The sequence below is a fragment of the Carettochelys insculpta genome, chromosome 10 (genome assembly GCF_033958435.1).
Source record: "Carettochelys insculpta isolate YL-2023 chromosome 10, ASM3395843v1, whole genome shotgun sequence".
Taxonomy (NCBI): domain Eukaryota; kingdom Metazoa; phylum Chordata; order Testudines; family Carettochelyidae; genus Carettochelys; species Carettochelys insculpta.
Genome location: NC_134146.1, coordinates 34522387 through 34542373, shown reverse-complemented (window position 1 = coordinate 34542373; position 19987 = coordinate 34522387). Strand labels below are relative to the sequence as shown.

Sequence of the window (19987 nt, the reverse complement as noted above, 5' to 3'; positions counted from 1 at the left end):
AATTGAATGACGCTAAAAATTATAGTCTTAATAAAGAACCTGGGTTTATGGCTTATTACAAATTGCTGTAGCCCACTGACTGCCACCCTGTTGACTTCCAGGGTGTTAATATTATTAGCCTTTAAGGTGCTGCAGGAGTGGTTGTTTTGTTTTGTGAGAGTGTTAACAGGTCACTTCATCTTGAACATTTCCTCAGAATATGTGCTAGACTGAGGCAAAACTATCTGATTGATCTTGTCTTAAGCTGTGACTTTCCCAGGTCATAGTTAAATGCATTTAGTACTTTGCACAGACTTGTGGAACAGCTCCCTGTATCTGGAAGACTTGTCCCTCTTACCAAGTTGATCCAGTAAAGGTAAGACCTCATCCACTTTTACATGTGACTTCTAAATAGCTCTATTGTCCAATTATAGAACATGAAGTGGTTTATAACATAATTAAGACAGAAATACCAGATAAAAACCCATAAGTGTAGATGAAAATCAACTGAATGGTATAGAAAAAAAAAACAACCAAAACCCAGCAAGTATGTTTCCTGATAAGTTATCAGGTTTTTGCTATTTTTCACTTGTTTATAGTGACAGGAGCGATATCTCAGAGAAAATTATCATTAACTAACTAGCCATTCCCTGGCTGCAATATACATGTAATATCCATGGCAACCATTTTCAGTGCAAAGAGATATTACATTCTTCCTGTGAATATGTAGATACCTTCCACTGACTGACTAGTTAACAAATAATGCAATAAACTGATAGCGGCTTGGTATAAAGCTGAACTTTTCAAGTTGAGCCTTCAGTGACACAGAACCAAAAAAGACCAATGCAGGAACGGTGAAACAACGGAGTCTTGAGGTATGTGCTTTTATTCGTGGTTTTAAAGTTTCAAGAGATTCAAGGGAATATATTACACAATAGGGTTTGTACTGTAAATCCTGGTTTTCAACTTCCTAGTCCCTGGGAAGTGCGGAGCTGTGGTATCATGTTTCATTCTGTTTTCTTTGGCAAAACCTTTAACCATACAGTAATAAATCTCCAAAATGCTGAATGTTATTTTACAATGTTCCTGAGCCACACATTTGTGGAAAAGATTAATTGAGAACTTCAGCCAGGAATTGTTGGATAATTTCTTTATTGCATTGAATAATAATTTAAATATATAGTTTTCAGTATCATAAAATAGTTACAGGCTGTACAATATTCCCTGGGAAGCCACGAATGGCAGTGGCATAGAAACCTTATATAAACGAGACTGTTGGAAATGTGGATGTATTATTCAGTTCATACAAGTCTCTTTGACTAATCACTGCATTGAAAATTATATACTGAATTTTATTCTAGCTTTTCCTTTTTCTATAAGATTGCTGCTGTTTTGAGACTGGTCTTTCTAAATGAGTTAATAAATTACCTCTTGATTCCTATGACTGGAGGTTTTTGAGTGAGTGGGGGAAGGGCAAGGCAGGGCAAGTTACATGGAGGCTGCAGGGAGAAGACGGTCAAATTTTAAGTGCGCGGATGTTAAAAAACCTTTTCTCTCGCACGGTTGATTAGTGGAACAGCTCCTGTAAGTGCTTTTAAATGATAAACATAATGAGCAGTACGACTGTATACAGTTTCCACTGGCACAACTGCTTTTTGTTCTTATTGTAGCTAAACAAAATAAAGTTATTTCTCTGTATTTAAGCTGGTTTTGTTAAGTAAAATGCTTTTAACCAAATGAAAAATGCCGTTGCTGTTCCTAGTGTGTTGATCTGGAGGTTGGAGATGTGTTAAGGAGTTTTATTGCTGGCAGACAGTTAAACATTAACGATACATAGTGTATAGAGTAGCACGGCTCCCTCTGTTTCTATCAAAATAAAAAGCAGTCAAGTTGCACTTTAAAGACTAGCAAAATAATTTATTAGGTGAGCTTTTGTGGGACAGACCCACGAAAGCTCACCTAATAAATTATTTTGCTAGTCTTTAAAGTGCTACTTGACTGCTGTTTGTTTTGATTAATGGTACAGTGTTGTTCTTCACACCAGGATAGAGAAGCTGGCTGTGTAGCCTGAATATTTGAACAATAACCTAACTCTGTAGCATAGACCAAGGCTTAAGACAACTTACATCAGCCTAACTTTGTAAGTGTCTGAAACACCTCCCTCTGAGGCAAATCACTCATTACACTGACTAACTCCAGTAACTTCACAACTGGTGCAGCGTTTGAGTCAATGTAATTAGGGAGACGCACTGGCGGGTAGCGTGGGCTTGCTCACATTGTCTATAGCTTCTGAAAAGCAGCAGGCTACGGTGCTCCATACTGGCAGTTAAATCAGTGCAAGCACTCCTATTGATGAACACCACTTACACCAGGAGTCTGGTGTAGCTATGCAAAAGCAGTTTAATTACGGTGGTGGTTGTAAGTTGACTTGGGCTGGGTGGGCTTAATTTTGTAGTGTTGACATGCCCAAATCATTTGTTAATGATGGCACTTTTCTTAACTTTTACTAAGCAGGCTTTTGCTGCAGGGATCTTGTTAGATTGGCTTCTACATTAACTTTTGCAAATCACAGATTTGCAGCTAATAATCATTCTGAATCTTGTATGCATCTGTGCCAATAAGATGGGCCTGCTCTGCCAATATTGACTGAGATACCACAACATTGGAATGTAGAAACTGAGTCACACAAGGAAATGCAGGAATTTTACATATCCGTTTCATTTATAACCTTACCCACCCTATCTGCTTTAGGTGTTGCAAGCTATCTCTGATCATCTTGTGTGCAACGCCAATTTAAAATCACACTAGTCACCTTTTGTCTTTTCAGAATTACAGCTTTTAAGTAATTTCCTTAATTCACAATGGCTTTCCCTGTTTCACTGATCTGTAACTTACACCATGTTGTGTGTCACCATTGACTCCTACTATAGTTATTTTTCCCATTATACCTGGGAGTATGTAATAGAACTCTTTAGCATTTAACTTATACAAGAAAATGTAAAATATAGAATTGTTCCATGTTTTTGTTTTCCTCTTCCCCCTAAAAATCCTAACCCAAACATTAGGGCATTTTGTTTGCTGAAAGCTTGAAGCAAAAAAGTTTGATTTTTCTAATAAAAGCTGAAAAAAAGAAAAGAATTACACAACATGATTTTTTTAAATGAATTTGCTGCAGAAAATTAAATACTCTTCCCAACCAGGTTTGGTAACACATTTTAACAGATTGGAACTTTAGACTATTAAACTTTGTGAGGCGTAGTTTGTATTTTAACTCCTTTGGTCAAAGGACACATTTTTAAAGCAAATATTTCCTAGATATTTACTAAAAACACACCTCTGAAACTTGCCTGTGTATTGATTATTTACACTGGCATTTACCTCTGTCTCTAGATGGGCAAGAAGAAGTTCAGTGGATTGGAAATCTCCCTGATTGTCCTATTCTGTTTGGTGGTGATTGTAGCCTGCATTCTGGTTGCACTTGTAGCAACAGGACATCCTGGACTCCAAGGTAACAGCTGTTATTTTTCATGATTATTGTAGAACTCAAAGGTCAAGCCAGGAGTAGTCTGTGAATTTGAATTGTTTGAAGAGGGAATGGATTATATTTGATTAACAAAATAAACCATGGCATTGGCTGTTATAATCTAATCTGCCTACTGAAGTCAATAGGAGTCATGTAGAGGGGGATGGATCAGACTGATAGACAAAACTCAGGCATGAGAGCACGTAACACTGTGTGTTTATATGATGTCCTAAACAAAATCATCTTCCTGTGTATTGGTAGTGGCTACCACAGTGGAGCCTTCTTGTTGATGAAACACAGAGGTTACTCCTTTTTTACAGAAAAATTAAGACGCTAAAAATAAATGCAACTTCTCTCCTCCCTACACCTGTATTGTACATTCAAGTTTTTCATTTTAATGAGAAGCGTAATTTCAGTATTTTCAATAATAATCAGTAGCTCTCCGAAAAAGAGAGAGAATTTAAAAGATTGCCATAACATATGACAGGACAAGTCCATGGTATTGCTCCAGTCTGTGTACCGTGTAGGAATGAGATACATTTCAAAGCTTTTGACCCATTCGATAACTGTATAGATAAGATTCATTAATGTCCTATCAGATGATGATTAAATTTAGTTTGGCCCTTTGATGTATTTCCTCATGCGTTATACTTTTTTAATTAATTAGTTATACCATTTGGAATGGCTTGTAAACCCTAATTTGTAGCTAAAGCCAAACTGATTTAATTTTTTCAGTGAGGTTAGGTTACGTGTGGACAAAAATATAAAATAGTGTTGCCATATGTGACCTTTCAAAAAAGAGGACACCTCTGAGAGGGAGTGGATCTGCATTAGTGTGTGCCAACTTATATTGTATTAATCTGCTATAGTATGTATAGTACATTAATACAACATGAGTTGGTAGATACTGATACAGACTCACTCCCTCGCAGAGGTGTCCTCTTTTTTGAAAGGTCAAATATGGAAACACTATATTTTAACACATACATACGTTAGAAGAAAATTAGTTTTAGAGAGAGTCTAGCATGCAGAGTCAAATATTCAAGCAGCTTTGTAATGGTTATACTGTATTTTGCATGTATCCTCACCTGCACATGAAGACTGACTGATTAAGCCTGCAATTTGTGCTTGCTGGTTCCAGCATGTATAAAAGGAAAGTAATGTATGCTAACAAAAAGTGAATAGTCTCAGATAGTAGGAGTACAGCTGCTTAGAGACGCATTTGTATCAGCTTTTGGACCTGAATATATCAATCTGGCCTAGCAAGTTTAAAAACAGAAAAAATAAAATAAAAAAATAGAAACAAATAAAACCCCTTTGTATATGGCTCAAGCTGGGGTAATATTTGTTGGCGTCAGTTTGTAATCTAAATAAATAAAGACCACAACTTCCATAGGGCACTTGCAAAATATGTCACTGGAGGATCTTGGATTCCTGAAGTTCACTAGTGACTTCAAATTTTATTTTAAAAGTTTCATATCCCTGGGCTAGTCATATCTCTGAGGATGCCCAAACTCTGGATACTGTGGAAGGAGACGTACACAAGGTAGGAAGAATATATGAGAGTGGAAGAACAATAGGATGAAATATTTTTGATATTGAGTGTTTTTTAAATGAACTGATATATGATGAGAGTTACAGGATTTCTTTAAAACTTGCACATTCTGCAACTTTGTTTTCAGCCATATCATTTAAAAATCTGGGCATACCTAGGAAGAATACTTCATTGTCTTTAGTTTTATGTAGTTCTATACACCTGAGAGAAGTAGGTCTCAAATATGATTAACTCAGAACGGTAGTGGTTTATACTTACTTTGCTTAATAGTACATGATTGAACAAGTTTGACAGAAATGGGGAATCAAGCCTTTAGATTTAAATTATTCAAAAATGTAATTGTTATTTCTATAATTCATCACTATGATAATCCATTCATTTTTAACAGACTTTTCTCCAGACTGTCCAGCATTAAGCTTATCAGAGAGAATTGACTGCATTCCAGGTCAAGTGGCAACAAAGGTACATGAGATTAATTAGAAAATGGGCCACATACAATAAAACTTGAGATTATGACTACAAAACGAACTTTGTATACACAAGGCAAACTCAGTCCTGTAATGTGTGAATTGTAAGGGGGATTCTCACAAGGTCTGTGAACTGGTTTAACTCCAATCCCATTGAAATTTCAGAGTTTGCTATCCATGTCAGTGAGAGCAAAGGTTGAATCACAGTGGGTGCTTTGGAAAATCTCACCCATAATCAATATTTTCTGTATTCTTTTGCATCCATGTGCAGATTTTTTTCTATCCATGTGCCAAATAAATTTTCTTAATGTGCACAGAGGCATGTCCAAATGTGCATCTCCAGTGGAAATAAAATCCAGCTAGGAGAGTTCTGATAATCGGTGAGGGCGGGATTTAACTCTCTCCTGAGTGACTGCGCAAACACACAACTTACATGGAACACTGCCAGTGATACAGAATACATAGTATCAAACTTGCTCTGCTGAAACCGGTCCCTTCCTTCTCTGTCATTCACATACAGGATTAACATTGATACAGTCCCCTTTCACCTGAGTGCAACCCTGTCCAAGAGTTTGTGTTTCCCCTCCTCTTTGGAATGGGATCCTACAGCTCAATCCCTCTCCCAACAGGGTGTCCAGTTTATACCTCATGATTGCCAGCAGCGATAACTAGAAAGCCCACTAGGAAGAGTTTCCCTTCAAGAGCCTTTGATCAATACCAAGTCAATGTAAAACTTGTACAGAAGCAACTAGTCCAACACAGAGCATGATTTATTTTTCCAGTGGCAGATAAAAGGGTGTTAATATAACAGAGACCTACCTGCATACCATCATACCTACTCTTGATAATCCTCTTCCAAACACATCCACCCCCTCCCCAACCCCACCCTCAGGTAGACTTGATTTTATCTTGGGGGGCTAAATTACTATCTGTTTGCTGCAGACCTGACTGAGTCAATGTGAGTCAGCTTGTAGCAGCTCACAATTTCCCCCTACTTTCTCTGTAAGGATATAAACCAAGCTAATGTGATTGACTGATTTGAGGGAAATCCCTTATCTAGGCCTTGTTTTACCTTTCATGCCTATCTCTTTAACAACCTCCTTTGACAAAACAAAGCAGCAGAAATGTAGCACTTTAAAGACTGACAAAATTATTTATTTGGTGATGAGCTTTCGTGAGACAGACCCACTTAATTTATTAGGTCCTAAGCTTCTGTGGGTAAAACCGACTGCATCAGATGAGCTGGAGTAGAAATGACAGAATTACAGCTGTTATATACCCTGGTTTCTGTAATTTCTACTCCAGCTCATTTTATGAAGTGGATTTTACCTGTTCAGAGATTAAGATCATGACCTAATAAAATAGTTAAAGTTTCACAGAAGTCATTTCAGGGACATGGGAAATATGTAAAGTAATGCAAATATTCGTCAGTGCTGTACAAGCTACATACGAGATTTTTGAATCTGGATCCTTCCCACCTAATCTGATATCCCTGTTTATAATGATGCTTACTAGAATCGTTACCATGTTGTTGGCTTATTGCTGGGCCCCCAGCCTGGTGGACCAATGGACTGCTTTTCATGCTGCACCTACCTTTGACCTATCTGGCTTGGTGGACCTGCCAGGAGCTAAACCTCCCATGCCCACTAGCTTAGAGTCATTGGATCATACTAGTCTTTCTATTGTGCCAAGGCACAGTTTCCAGGGAAGGATAGTCCCATCTGATTAATCTTAAAATGCATCAAACCTGCAATTTGTGTGCCACAGTTTCCTTCCATATGAAGCTTTTAGTCTCAGTCTGTCTTTTCAGCTGAGCATGGACACTATTCTGTCTGAAGAATCTAGTGTTAGATACTTCTCTTACCAAGGCAAATGTAATCTTTGCAGTTTTTCTACCTCATCCTTAAATTCAGAACTTTTAGTCCTCTTTAAATTATATGATCATCTCTTCTGCTGCAGTTGTGACTTGCATCTTCCTTTTTCCTTCTCCATCCAATGGGATTATCTTTGTGTGATGGTTAATGAGCTCATGGGAATAAGGGGACTTTGAAGAAGGTGGCGTCCTTTCGAAAAGGAGCCCCGTCTGGACGCGCTGCGCGGCGGCAAGGCGTGTCAATTTCGAAGCGCCGCTGCTGCCCGCATGCTAATGAAGCGCTGAATATGCATTTCAGCGCTTCATTAGTAAACTTCGAAATGGCCATTTGCATGGCCATTTCGAAGTTTGGGGCACGTGTAGACACGGCCAAAGACTAACAAAACACTTTGTTAGATGATGAGCTTTCGTGGGCAGACCCACTTCTTCAGATCATAGCCATACTGCAACAGACTCAATATTTAAGGCACAGAGAGCCAAAAATAGTAATCAAAGTTGACAAATCAGAAAAATATTATCAACATGAGCAAATCAGAGAGATGAGGGGTGGGGAAAGTCATTATAGGGGTTCTTTTGCATACTTGGCTTAATCTAATTCTTGAGTTCCCCTCCCCCTGCCCCTTTGCTCTCTGATTTGCTCACCTTAATATTTTTCTGATATGTCATCCTTGATTACTATTTTTTTCTCTGTGCCTTAAATATTGAGTTTGTTCTGGTATGACTATGGTCTGAAGAAGTGGGTCTGTCCCACGAAAGCTCATCACCTAATAAATTATTTTGTTAGTCTTTAAAGTGCTACTTGACTGCTTTATTTGTTTTGATAGTATATAGGCTAGCACGGCTTTCTCTCTCTTACCATCCAACATGATGCACTGTTTTCCATCTGGTTGTTGTGGTGCTGATCAGTACTTAATATAATCAAGTTGTTCTTGCTCTTGAAACAGAGCATATGTACACTGCGTGGCTGTTGCTGGAGTCCACAAAAGGAAACAAATATACCCTGGTGTTTCTTCTCCAAGAATCATGGGTATAAAGTAGAAGGAAAAGTGAAGCAAACAGCTGCAGGTAAGCAGCAAACTGTGCTCCCACAGTAAAGTACTTCCTTGGTGCCCAAGTTACTGTCACAGTATACTTTTTTATACATAGAAATACTGATCACTTTTCTCCCAGTGCTTGTGACACATTTCCAAAAAATGCAGAATTTCTATTCTGCTAGCTGGGGCTGATCTCTGCCTTCTCTTCGTTCTATCTTGAATGATGTCATTACAGATGGGATGCCTGCCTACCTTGGAGGTTAGGTTTCAAAAATAAAGGATGTGTAAGCCATTAATGTTGTTGGTTTATAAACAGCAGATGTAATGACCTCATCAGGATGTTCATGTAGTAACCTGCATCAGCCAGAGGTTAGAGATATGCACCAAGGTAGTATCTGGCTGGTGAAGGCTACTTCTCATCTACCCAGACCAGAGGGAGCTGGGAGGCAGATTATGTCCTGTTCCTGGAGTACTGCAATAACACGGTGAGGTTGGTGGCAGTGGTGGGTGCCAGAGCCCTGGGTTCCTCTGAATCACCAGGCCATGGGGAAGTTGCTCCCTTGGCCCCCTGTGGTGGTGGGCCCAATGGCTGTTATTGATTGGGCTCAATCATTGTCCCATGTCCCCTGAATGTAGGACAAGAGCTAATGGGTTTAATCTGCAGCAAGTGTGATGTAGGTTAAATATTGGGAGCAAACTGTATAATTATAAGCATAGTTGAACACTGGAAAGACTTGCAAAGGAGATTGTAGAGCTGCCATCTTGAGATGTTTTTAAGAACAGGATAACAAAGCACCAGAGAGGGAAGTTCTAGATATACTTGGCCTGGTCTCAGCACTCTTCTAGCTTTCTATTTCTGTGATTCTATGATGCAATAGAACAGCATTGTAATATTTTGTTTTCTTGTTAAGGTTTTGAAGCTAAGTTAACGAGGCTGCCTTCCCCTTCCCTATTTGGAAATGATATTAACACTCTCCTCCTCACTGGAGAATATCAGACAGAAAATCGCTTCCGGTTCAAGGTGAAATTGTTTTTTATGCTCTTTACACTGCCTTATAAGACTGGAGAAGTCAACTGTCAGTGGGAATGGTAGTGGGACCATGCAGAATTTCCTTTCCTCTTTAGGGTCAACTTGTTTTAATTCATTCTAAAGACTGTCGAAGTAATTAGGCTCTGGTGGGGTATTCTAGCAGTTTGACAGCACACTACAGCAATACTGGAGGGGACGTGAATGATGCCCTATCTACTTGGAATCTGAACAGTTAGGTTCTACCTATCCAACCCTGTTCAGCCAGAGCACTGAGCTGATACTCTTATATTTGAGCACCCTCAACTCCCTCTCCATCCACTGTCAAAAAAGTCTGGAGTCTATGGTTGTCACAAATCATCAGCTACTTTTTTTTTTCACCCCATCTAGTTTGCAATAAAAACTGGGCAGTGAATCAAAAACAAATATCTGAGAGATAGATATAACTTTCCCATTATACCTAAAGCACAATTCCCATGATAAGATTAGATACAGTCCAAGAGGTAAATATAAATGTTAACAACTGTGTCATCTTCAAGCATGCTAGTTTAGTACTTACATGGGAGACTTCCAAAAAGAACCCCTGGAGAATTGTAGTAAGCCCAGTTGATTATTCACTGCTTAGCCCTTTTCATTGTCAGTCAATACTGAATCAATGCCCCAACAAGCCAATGAGTTTCTAAATGTCATATTTTGGCTAAGATATTGAATCCAGTTCTTGACTACTTGTAGTCAGTGAAGATCCTATATTGCCTTTCAAAGACTAAGGAGTGTTAGCCATGTAGACTTAGACAAATTTCTAGCTAAAGTTTCTTTGGTAGTTTTAGTCAGAAATAAGTCATTTTTAAGTTTTGTTCCACCAAGGCAGACTCATGTCTACGCTAGTGTTGCCAGACCATGTTAGAGATCTGTGGGGAAAACCCATCAACCTGTGTGGACAACTGACTGGAACTAGCTGTTTTTTCCCATTTCTGCTGCCTCTTGGGAAAGCAGTTAGAGGTGGCAGTTAGAACTCTTCCTCATCCCCTCAGGACCTGTGAAGAGTTTGGATAGCAAAAGAGGGAGACCTCCATTTTTACAAGAACAGAAATGGGAACAGAAATAGCTCAGCAGGTTAGGGCTCTCTGCTTCCTCTACTGTTTGCTTCCTGTGAAAAATGTCTTGGCTTCCTTCTCTTCATGGTAACTCCAGGCCAAGGAAAAGAGTAAAGTGTCCATGTTACTTTGCCCATCTGCTTCTGTCTCCATTTGGGCCTGACGAAAGTCCCTCACGTTGCACTTCCATCACAGATTGAAGATGGGAGGGAACTTAAGAGAAACATGTGCTGGGGGGGCAAGATGGGGTACTGGCATAGAGAAGAATTGATGCAGGGCTGGGAAGCACAAACTTAGTTGGTTTGAAGGTGGATGAGGGGGTCCGGTAATAACTGGTTTGCAGATGAGAGGGTTCAAAATTACATGCTGTAAAGCTGGAAGGTGCATAACGTTAAGGAAAGAAGGGTACGTAATTAAGTGGTCTGTGTCTGGGGCACAGGTCTATGTAGGGCCAAAGGTAGGATGTCCAGACATCTGGCTTTGGCCAGGAAAGTCCATTTTTTTTCAGCTGTGTTCCAGCTTTTTCAAAAGGAGGCATTTGTTGCTTTTGGATTTGCTGACTCTATTAGTTGGCAAGAGAAAATGAGACAAATACCCAATTTTGTTAAAATGTGGTATGCTGTGGAGGGAGTGACCTTAGATGCCAGCCCTATTTTGTGAGTGTGAGTGAGCGAGAGCACTTGCAATGTGGGGAAAGAGACCACAGCATTCCACCATGTGTGGCAGTCCCTCTTGAGAGCAGAGTTGCAACGACTGGTGACAGCCTCACATGGGGTGCCCTGTTTTTTAATTTGAGAATTATGGTCACTAAATTACTTCTTTGTGATTTGAGGAGAAGTAGCACTACCTTCCTGTATGACAATTAATTTGATCTTTATGCAAATTTATGCAATTACATGCAATTTTTAAAAAGCTGTTATTTTGTCACAAGATAATGTCAAGTACACAGCACTTTTAAAATGGTGGTTTTTATTTGTACTGGGTAGCAACTCTTCCACCTCTTTACAAATACTAGAGCACTCACCAGCTTAGAGGAGAATCAAGTCTTTCTTGTCCTAAAACTGACACATTGAAATCCTAAAATTGTAGTAGCCTGATGGGTGTAGCATTCACTTCGAATTTAAAATTCAGAATGAAGGGTAGTGAGGATGCAGCATATCTTTAAATCGAATTCATTAGCCACCACAGATGTCCTGTATGTGCCCATGATGCAGCACAGTTCTCTGCTTTGGCTTCTTACGTTTCCACTGCTCTCAAGTGTGAAGGAATTGGGCATCAGAAAGACCATTACAGTTTGGCACCTGGGAGCTGGTGGCTCTAGGGTCATGAGAGGCTGAAAAATGTTTTATTTTTCTTTGCTAGGTGCACAGCTGCGGGGTCTGTGGTTCTGTGTATACCCCTGCTAGCTGCCTTTTTTTTCTGTACTGCCTGGTGCTAGCCGCTGCCCCCCCACCCCGCTGTACCACATGTCAGCTAGGCTGTGGGTGGGGGTCATGCTTGTCTGGTAGTATGAGAAGCTTCTGTCAGCCTTTTATATGTTGTCCTGACCCCACATCCCCTCTTTTCCCTCCACACCCCCGGAGGTGCCACACAGTCTGGAACATTCCCATGCCCAGTCGCATCACGTGGCTTGACCCCGAAACAATAAAAGGACGTGCTGCGCAAGGTGCCAGGCAGATTGCATGCATTGAGGGTCGCAGTCTTCAGGTGCTGGCTGTAGCAGGGGCTCTTTTAGTTGCCCTGAGCCATACATATTTCAATGAAAGCAATGTATTTTCAATAAAAGGCAATATATTAGCTATGCAGTTACCACAGTTGTTGAAGTAAGGCTTGCTGTGGGGAATATTCTTGTCCTAAGGGTCTTCTTTTGGGGGTGCAAACCTGGCTGTAGTCTGGGATCTTTTAGCCTGATGAATCATTCGAGTTTCAGTGTAGCAACCATGTCTACTTAGACATAAGGGTCTTCCTTGGTAGGAGGCCTAAATCCAGACAGAAGTTCATGAAAGGGCCAGTGTGGGCAGTTACAATTTTCATGGCTGTCAAGAGTGTACCATGTTTTAGCCGCCCTGGCCCATTACTGATGATTAATTCGAATTTCAGTGTAACAACCATGTCTACTTAAGCGTCTTCTCTCCCAGGAGGTGTGAATCGTTATCCAAGCCCAAAATAAAGCCTAGGCATGCTGTTTCAGTGTAGCATCTGTGTCTACTTAAACATACTTAACATTGCAGGGGAATGAAATGTGGGATGATGGCATCATATACCTACATCTGCTTGCGAAGCCAGAATGCCACGGGACTCAGGGAACTGTGGGATAGGTTCCAACAATACACTGCAGCAGCATTCGATTTAAGCTTGACTTAAGCTACTTGTGTGTGTCAGCAGTAAGTCGATTTTGTGGGGAGCATGTGGGAAGGTGAAAATGCTCAAAGTCAAATGAATAAAACCCAGCCTTAAGAAACTGATTTCAATAAAATCAATTTTATCTCGTAGTCTAGACGCAGCTTGGGACATGTTGCACATGGAGGCTGAGGCACTATGCTACTGAAAGAGCATATGGAATGGCTAGTATGTGATCCATATAGTTCAAGACTATACCCTAGTCTATTCTTATGGAGTGGCAAATTAAAGTAGTGCAGGCAGTCTTAGTTCTGACATTTCTTAACTTTTGGATGCTTGACATTTCATGCTTGTCATTCCTTTAGCATTGTTTTTATGGTTTTGTATATACTGCATTCAATATGTTGTGATTCAGGAAATGTTCTACTTGGTAAGTAGAAGTTAATTTTTGGACCTCCTGCTAATTTTAATGTAATTGTTTAATCTGTGCAGATCACTGATCCTAATAAACGAAGATTTGAAGTTCCTCATGAGCATGTAAAAGCTTTTGATGGACAAGCAGCCTCAAACTTAAAGTATAAAGTCAGTGTCATGCAGAACCCTTTTGGCATCACTGTGATGAGAGCTAGCAATAACAGAATGCTGTAAGTCATTGTGCTTTTTTATAGCTAATTCTGCAATAAGATGAGATGGGGAAAGGCAAACTAACTAGGGAGGGGGTGTGTGTCAGCAGTTTCAGAATTTTAAGTGATACTGCAATAGCTCAGTATTTCAGAAGAAGCTGTGAGAACAGTAGCAAGAATGACACTACAAAATGTAATATTGATTAACATAGCTGTGACCTCAAAAATTCCACAGTGGTGTCACCAGGAAGAACTAGAGAGGCTTGTTCAATTTTATCAACTTTTTGTAGCATTTTCTGGTTCAGCTGTAGTACTCCTGTGCTCAAAGTAATTGTTTTGTCCAGTAAGCTAAAGGTACAGGTGTTAGTAACACACACACATCCAGGGTGTGGTGTGCTGTCCCATGTAGTAGCACTGAGACCATTTAAAGAGACCATAATGAGGCTGCTCTAGAGCCTTAGTTACCAGCCAGCAGGCTCATGTGGTAGGAGCTCATGCCCTGTGCTTCAGGGTTCCCAGGTTCTATTCCACTCATAGACATCTAGGGTGTGGTGTTGTAACACAGTTCAAGGGGTCCCAGAATTCTAGCCACCAGGACTGCTACTTTCTCAGTAACAGCAGCTGGAGCAGCAGGCCCCTTTGAAAGGCTGTGCATAGGGGCAACTGTTCCCCTTGCTTCCATCACGTCAGTGGGGCCGTGTGCCCTTGCCTGCGCCACCTGTGGCTTCCCCTGTACAGGGAGTGTTCTTCGGCCAAGTTAGGGAGTTTTTCAGCCCGTTTGTGCCACCAGTGTGAGAGGGAGAGAAGCAAGCGAGCAAGCTACTGCAGGGTGAGGAGCCGGCTGGGTGTTTAATAAAATCACACATGAGCCCCTGTAACTGCATATTGTGGAATGTTGAATAGTAACAGAGATGTGACCCTGTTAGTCTGTATCCTAACAAAGCATTATGGAATGTATTTGTTACAAATAATTTGAAACTCTGAACTACCAAAACGTATTCCTGCTAGGCATCTGATCTCTAGCAAAGAAGCTAGTGCCAGTTAACAGTGCCAAGGAGATATAAAAATGTTTTAATGGTCTTATGCCTATAAATACCTTACATACACTGGTGTCTCCCCCTTTTTTTTTTAAATAAAATGTATTTCCTAACTCTGAAATCCAGTAGTCATGTGTGTCATGGTTGATGTGCTTGCCTGTCAAAATCTGGGATAAGTTGGGATAGTTATCAACTCTTCAGCTTTAATTCATGGCTATTATTTTTAGGTTATTAGTATGGTTTACCCAATTCAGGTTAAAATTCTCCAAAATGACCAATTCACCAGCATTACATGCACAGTAGACAGATTTTTGATGAATGGTTAATGCCGATTGGAATGGGGGCATGGAGAGCACTGTTAAATCTAGTTCAAGGGGGCCGGTTTGGAAGGAAAAAAAAACCCCATGAATTAAATATTGATGAAGACTACATGAATTTTCTTTTGCTCTTTCAAAAAAATTGTTAAAAATGGTGCAGCTCCTCATCCGGTATTAGTTATGAAAGTCCATTGAAATCAGTGGGGCTCAGCTGAGGTATACTGGATGAGGATCTGATTCAATAATTAAAAATGAAAATCTTTCTTGTGGGAGAAGGTAGGAAAGAATTGACATCTGTGACTTGTAATTTACTTTTAAAATAAAAGTAATTACAGCCAAGAATCTGATAACTTCCATTGTCCTTCATTACTGTAGTAAGTCCCACCAACTAAGAACTGAAATTTCAGAGGCCAGTAACTACCACTATAATAAAAATAATAAACTATACAAGACACAATGCACAAATCATTAGGCTAGTTCATGAAAGATACATATTTGCTTCCTATGGAATAATTAATATTGATAAAAAGTATTAATATATGGGCCAGATTCTTAGTGAACAAATTTAAACTACGCCATATTGCACCAGCTAAGGATCTGGTTTATAAGACCTTCTTTTTTTACTTCTCAGTACTCTTATCTCACTATTAGTATTCTTTTTACCACTAAATAGAATAGAGGAAAAAAGAAACGAATGAAAATGTTGGAGACTTCATCCATTACATGGTTGTCTACACACAAAAAGTACGGCTATAACTATACTGGCATTATGAAAATAGAATCCCCTTAGCGTGTAAGCACTTACACTAGTATGAATCACTTGACTTAGGCCTACTTTTATTCCTTGTGGAACATAGGGCCTTCACCACTGCCTCTGTCTTGAGGCAGGTGTACACTACAAACACTGGGTGATGATAAGTGTCCATTATGGAGTCATATCATGAACCTTTGCCATAGCAGTACTTCCATGTATTGATAAAATTAATTTGTTTTTATTTGTTTTTTACATTGTTTAATCAGGTTCAATACGAGCATAGGACCACTTCAGTATGCTGACCAGTATTTACAGCTCTCCATTAAACTACCTAGCAGCAACATTTATGGCATTGGAGAACACGTCCACACACAATACCGGCATGATGTTAACTGGAGAACATGGCCCATTTTTACCAGGGATGCTTTCCCCAATGGAGTAAGGAATGATTAATTTATTATGCTTTGGGCTTGGCAAATAGTTTCTAAAAATTGAGTGATTATGCTTTAATAACATTTTAGAATGTTGTTAGATTTGCTCTCCATGATGGACTGGATATTTCTTAAAAGCTAGTCATTACTGAGGTCTAGTTGAGATTTTTCTGTTAAGACCTGTCAGCCATATGACGTGGCGGCTAAATGCTGAATGTTACTTCTGTTGAAGAAAACCTCACAAGGAACAGTTAGAAAAATTTTAAATTTATATCCTTGTTTGAAGTGTTGAGAATAAATGGGTAAGTTGAGAAGCATTAATATGAATCTTCAGTTTCAACTTTTAAACTCGATAACAGTATGTTCAAATGAGTTGCTCCATGCAAATAAAGATGACATACATTCTCAGTTTAATGACAACAAAGCTAAGCACGTAATAGAACAGTTGCTGTAGAATCTTTGCAAGGTGAGTCATGGATGTCAACAACCACTTGTTTCCAGTTCTTGTTACTGTCTGGCCTGAAACTTGTTTTCCTGGACACCCATTTTCTAATAGTTATTAAAGAAGATTCTTGCTAGCTGCTTTGAAACTCTTCTAGGCTTTGTTCCAAGCTTTACTGACACTGGCACACAAAAGATGAATTGTATTGCACTTTCAGCTTCTGGACCACAATGCTTTATTAACTAAAAATAGTTGTGCCAAAGGTGAAGTGCAGATTGAAAAAAAAGAAAGTATTCATTTTTTGATTGTCATCTTTTTCTAACTTTATATTCCGATACTGAATCTCATTTGCTCTTCTGGGGATGTAGACAATCACATCTCACTGCAGTGGTGGTGGTTGCTAGTGTGTGTTCTCTCTCTTAAGTACCTTTGAACAAGGGGAAATGACTGCTTGGTTTGTAAGCCCTCGAAGACTGTGTCCACACTAGCAAATGAATGACCAAACTTTTGTTGTGTAGAGGTGGTGGTGGATGTTAAGCACAACTAATTTTTCTCTGGGGGTGCTCCAACGTTGGGGTACTCTCAGACAAAGCAGCTATGCCCTAGTTCAATTCTCTACTGTGCCAAGAGCTTTGAATAGATGTTCCCACCTTTCAAGTGATTGCCCTAGCCCCTGGATTGTAAGGTCATATCCACTTTTTTTTCTCTGGGCCAATAAACATTTTAAATCATTATATAATACCAAGTGAAACAACAAAATTTTGAGGCCAACCTCAGAATAACTCATTTATCCGGGAGTTACATTTTCATCTGAAAGTCAGGAAGCTACTGGTGTAACTCACGTTCCTACGGGTGCGGTTCACTGTCCCACGTAATGGCACCTAGTCCACTAGCAGAGAGATAAAATGAGTTATCTCTAAAGCTTTAGCTGAGAGGCCCCTGCACTAAGCTTCAGAGATCCCATGTTTGAGTCTGCTTGTGGGTGGTTACACTGGCACAGTGAGAGAATTGAACCTGCTTTTCCCACATCACAGGTCAATGGCTGCCCCACGTTGCTAAAGGTTATAGCAGTTTTGCATGTGTTTAGATGTGATGTGAGCATATCTACTAGCCCATGACCCACAAACACAATTACTAGAGCAATGCCTATCTTCTTCTTTGTGAATCACAGTAAGTTCTGGGCATGCAAGAGGCATCTGGAAGCCTATCTGAGCCAGTAGTTCACCTGTCCACAGGCAGTAACATAGGTTCCTAGGATGGACTTGTAGTCGACGTGTAAGTGCCTAATGAATTTAGTACCTACAAGGCTAGGTGGCAGATCAGCAGGGGCTTCACAGATCACAGTAAAGAGGGTCTCAACAGTCGCGAGGGTTCCATGTTCAGAGCAATCACGAATGTTGATTTTTGAGAATGGGGATGGAGTGGGGGGGGGCGGCTCGGAGCCCCAGGAAAGCAGTGGCAGGCTGCCCACGAACAATTGAATTTGCAAACATTAAGCTTGTGAATGTGAGGACTTTATCATAGTACCTATATTTGGGTCTTAAGCACCTAAAACCCTTTGTGGATCTGGGCCTAAGGGCCAGATTTTACAGGGTATTGAGGTGCTAAAGATGCATATAGGTCCCTAAAAGTGGTTTCAGAAGCAGCAGAGGAACTTAGTAGGCATAGGTAACTTCGAAAAATATCACCAGACAGCTAAATGCCATTAAAATCTGGTCCTAATTCTCTAGTACAGGCAAGGGAAGGCCAGCTGGAGCTGACTGCAGCAAACCAGCCCATAGAGTGAGTCTGAAAGTACATCCATGGCTCCTTTCCAGCTGTGGTGTAGGAAGTATTTGGCTGCATTGGTAGAACTGTAGTAAGTGCTTTTTCTATGTATTGCCTAGGGCCAGCTCTGAGGCATGCCTGTTTCTTTGTTGTGCTGGTGTAATTTCACAAGGGATTTGCATGATGGTCTCTCTTGCCCTGTATAGGAAAGGAGAAAAGGGGATTTATGATAAGACTGATTATATTGGTAATGCTATGTGCCATAGGTCTCACTGCCCCACCCTACCGTTATGCTACCTTTTATTTTTCCGTTGCGTGTTCCCTTTGGAAGCTGACCAGCCTCATGGGAATTAGGTCAGATGAGCTAATTACACACGTGCATGGTCTGATTACCAGAGATGGGCAGACCTGCTCAGCAAAGCCACAAGTCTTGGATTTTGCTGTGCAGAGCCAAAACAAGAGTCAGACAAGTCTCTGCCCCGCACTGCACATTTCAGAGATCAAGGATTCTGGGTCTGGTCCATCACTACTCATTCCAGAATCTGTGGTTTGCTTCTCTTTGAAAATTGGTGGCTGGAGCTGTGGAGCCAGATCTTTTCTTGTGTTAATCAGCATAACTCCATTGAAATAAATGCAGTTATACTTATTTGCGTTTCCTGAGGATCTTAACCACAATGTCATTTGTACTGACCATCCTTTTGCAGGAAAGGAGAGCTATGACAAAATCTGTTAATCAGTTCATGAGCTCTTTTTGTAACTAATGATCTTGATAGTAATGAGATTAAAAGCAAACAAAATTCTCTTTATTTTCAGTACATAGGCAAATATGTATTCCCTGAGCAGCATTTGAAGTATATTCTCAACTTCATGTACACATATAGTTCACAGAGATATTGTGATGCATTCATACTCATCAAAAGATCTGTCATGTTTGGCTGCCTATTTTATCTGCATGTTTTAAGCAACTGTCTCTGTACTGATTTTTCATATACTGGTGAATAGAAAAGGAGAAAGGAGAAAATGCAATAAAATAGGAATTAAAAATACAGGAAAACATCAGGGTTTTGGTTTGTTTCTTTAGCTGGTATAATCAGCAGGTTCAATTTGTGTGTCTCCGGGAATTTTTCAAGATACAGCAGTGTGTGTGATTGAGTTTTAATTTACTTCCTTTCCTTCTCTTTCTTTTAAGGGCACACACAACTTATACGGAGCTCAAACTTTCTTCTTGTGCTTGGAAGATAACAGTGGAGCCTCTTTTGGTGTGTTCTTAATGAACAGTAATGCCATGGGTAAGAAGAACTTCTCTAACTTCTTCCAATTGCTACACTGAACAATTTTTTTTTTTTAATAAAAAAAGTCTGCTAAATTCCTATACAGTGAAGCAAAAGTGAGTTGATTTAAAGGTCAGAATCAGACATATGTTTTTAACAGAACTGTACCTGTGAAACTTGACCGGAAAAAATCTCTAAAAATACCAAGCAGGAGTGCGCTCTCTCAACATAAAGATAGCAACGTTAAATATACTTAAGGTGAACAGCTACTCCAGAACTAGCTTTTGGAGCACATATAGAATCCTAGTCCCACAGTATGCTTGTCCTGTGAAGAGCATAGTGCTCTGCAGGTGTCTGCCCATGTGCAATGCATTGCTGGCTGGCTGAAGGCCCTAGTTGGTAATGGAAGAGGTCACGAAAGGATCACAGTGGCTGTGTCTAGATTACAGGGAT

The 19987-nt window shown here is 40.0% G+C and overlaps 1 protein-coding gene across 2 annotated transcripts in view; it reads left to right on the top strand.

Annotated features, from left to right (window-relative positions):
- The first annotated feature begins 720 nt into the window (after nucleotides 1–720).
- The window catches only part of SI (sucrase-isomaltase), a 262662-nt gene continuing 243395 nt past the window's right edge, over nucleotides 721–19987 (top strand). The window contains exons 1-8 of one of the 2 annotated variants that reach the window (XM_075003677.1): nucleotides 721–854; nucleotides 3370–3487; nucleotides 5446–5519; nucleotides 8342–8462; nucleotides 9343–9452; nucleotides 13385–13536; nucleotides 15890–16061; nucleotides 19453–19552. In XM_075003677.1, coding sequence (XP_074859778.1) covers nucleotides 3370–3487; nucleotides 5446–5519; nucleotides 8342–8462; nucleotides 9343–9452; nucleotides 13385–13536; nucleotides 15890–16061; nucleotides 19453–19552 — 847 coding nt within the window. In that variant the 5' untranslated portion in view covers nucleotides 721–854. Of the gene's footprint in view, nucleotides 855–1516; nucleotides 1564–3369; nucleotides 3488–5445; nucleotides 5520–8341; nucleotides 8463–9342; nucleotides 9453–13384; nucleotides 13537–15889; nucleotides 16062–19452; nucleotides 19553–19987 lie in introns of those variants that run through there. The other variant, XM_075003678.1, reaches the window with a different exon arrangement.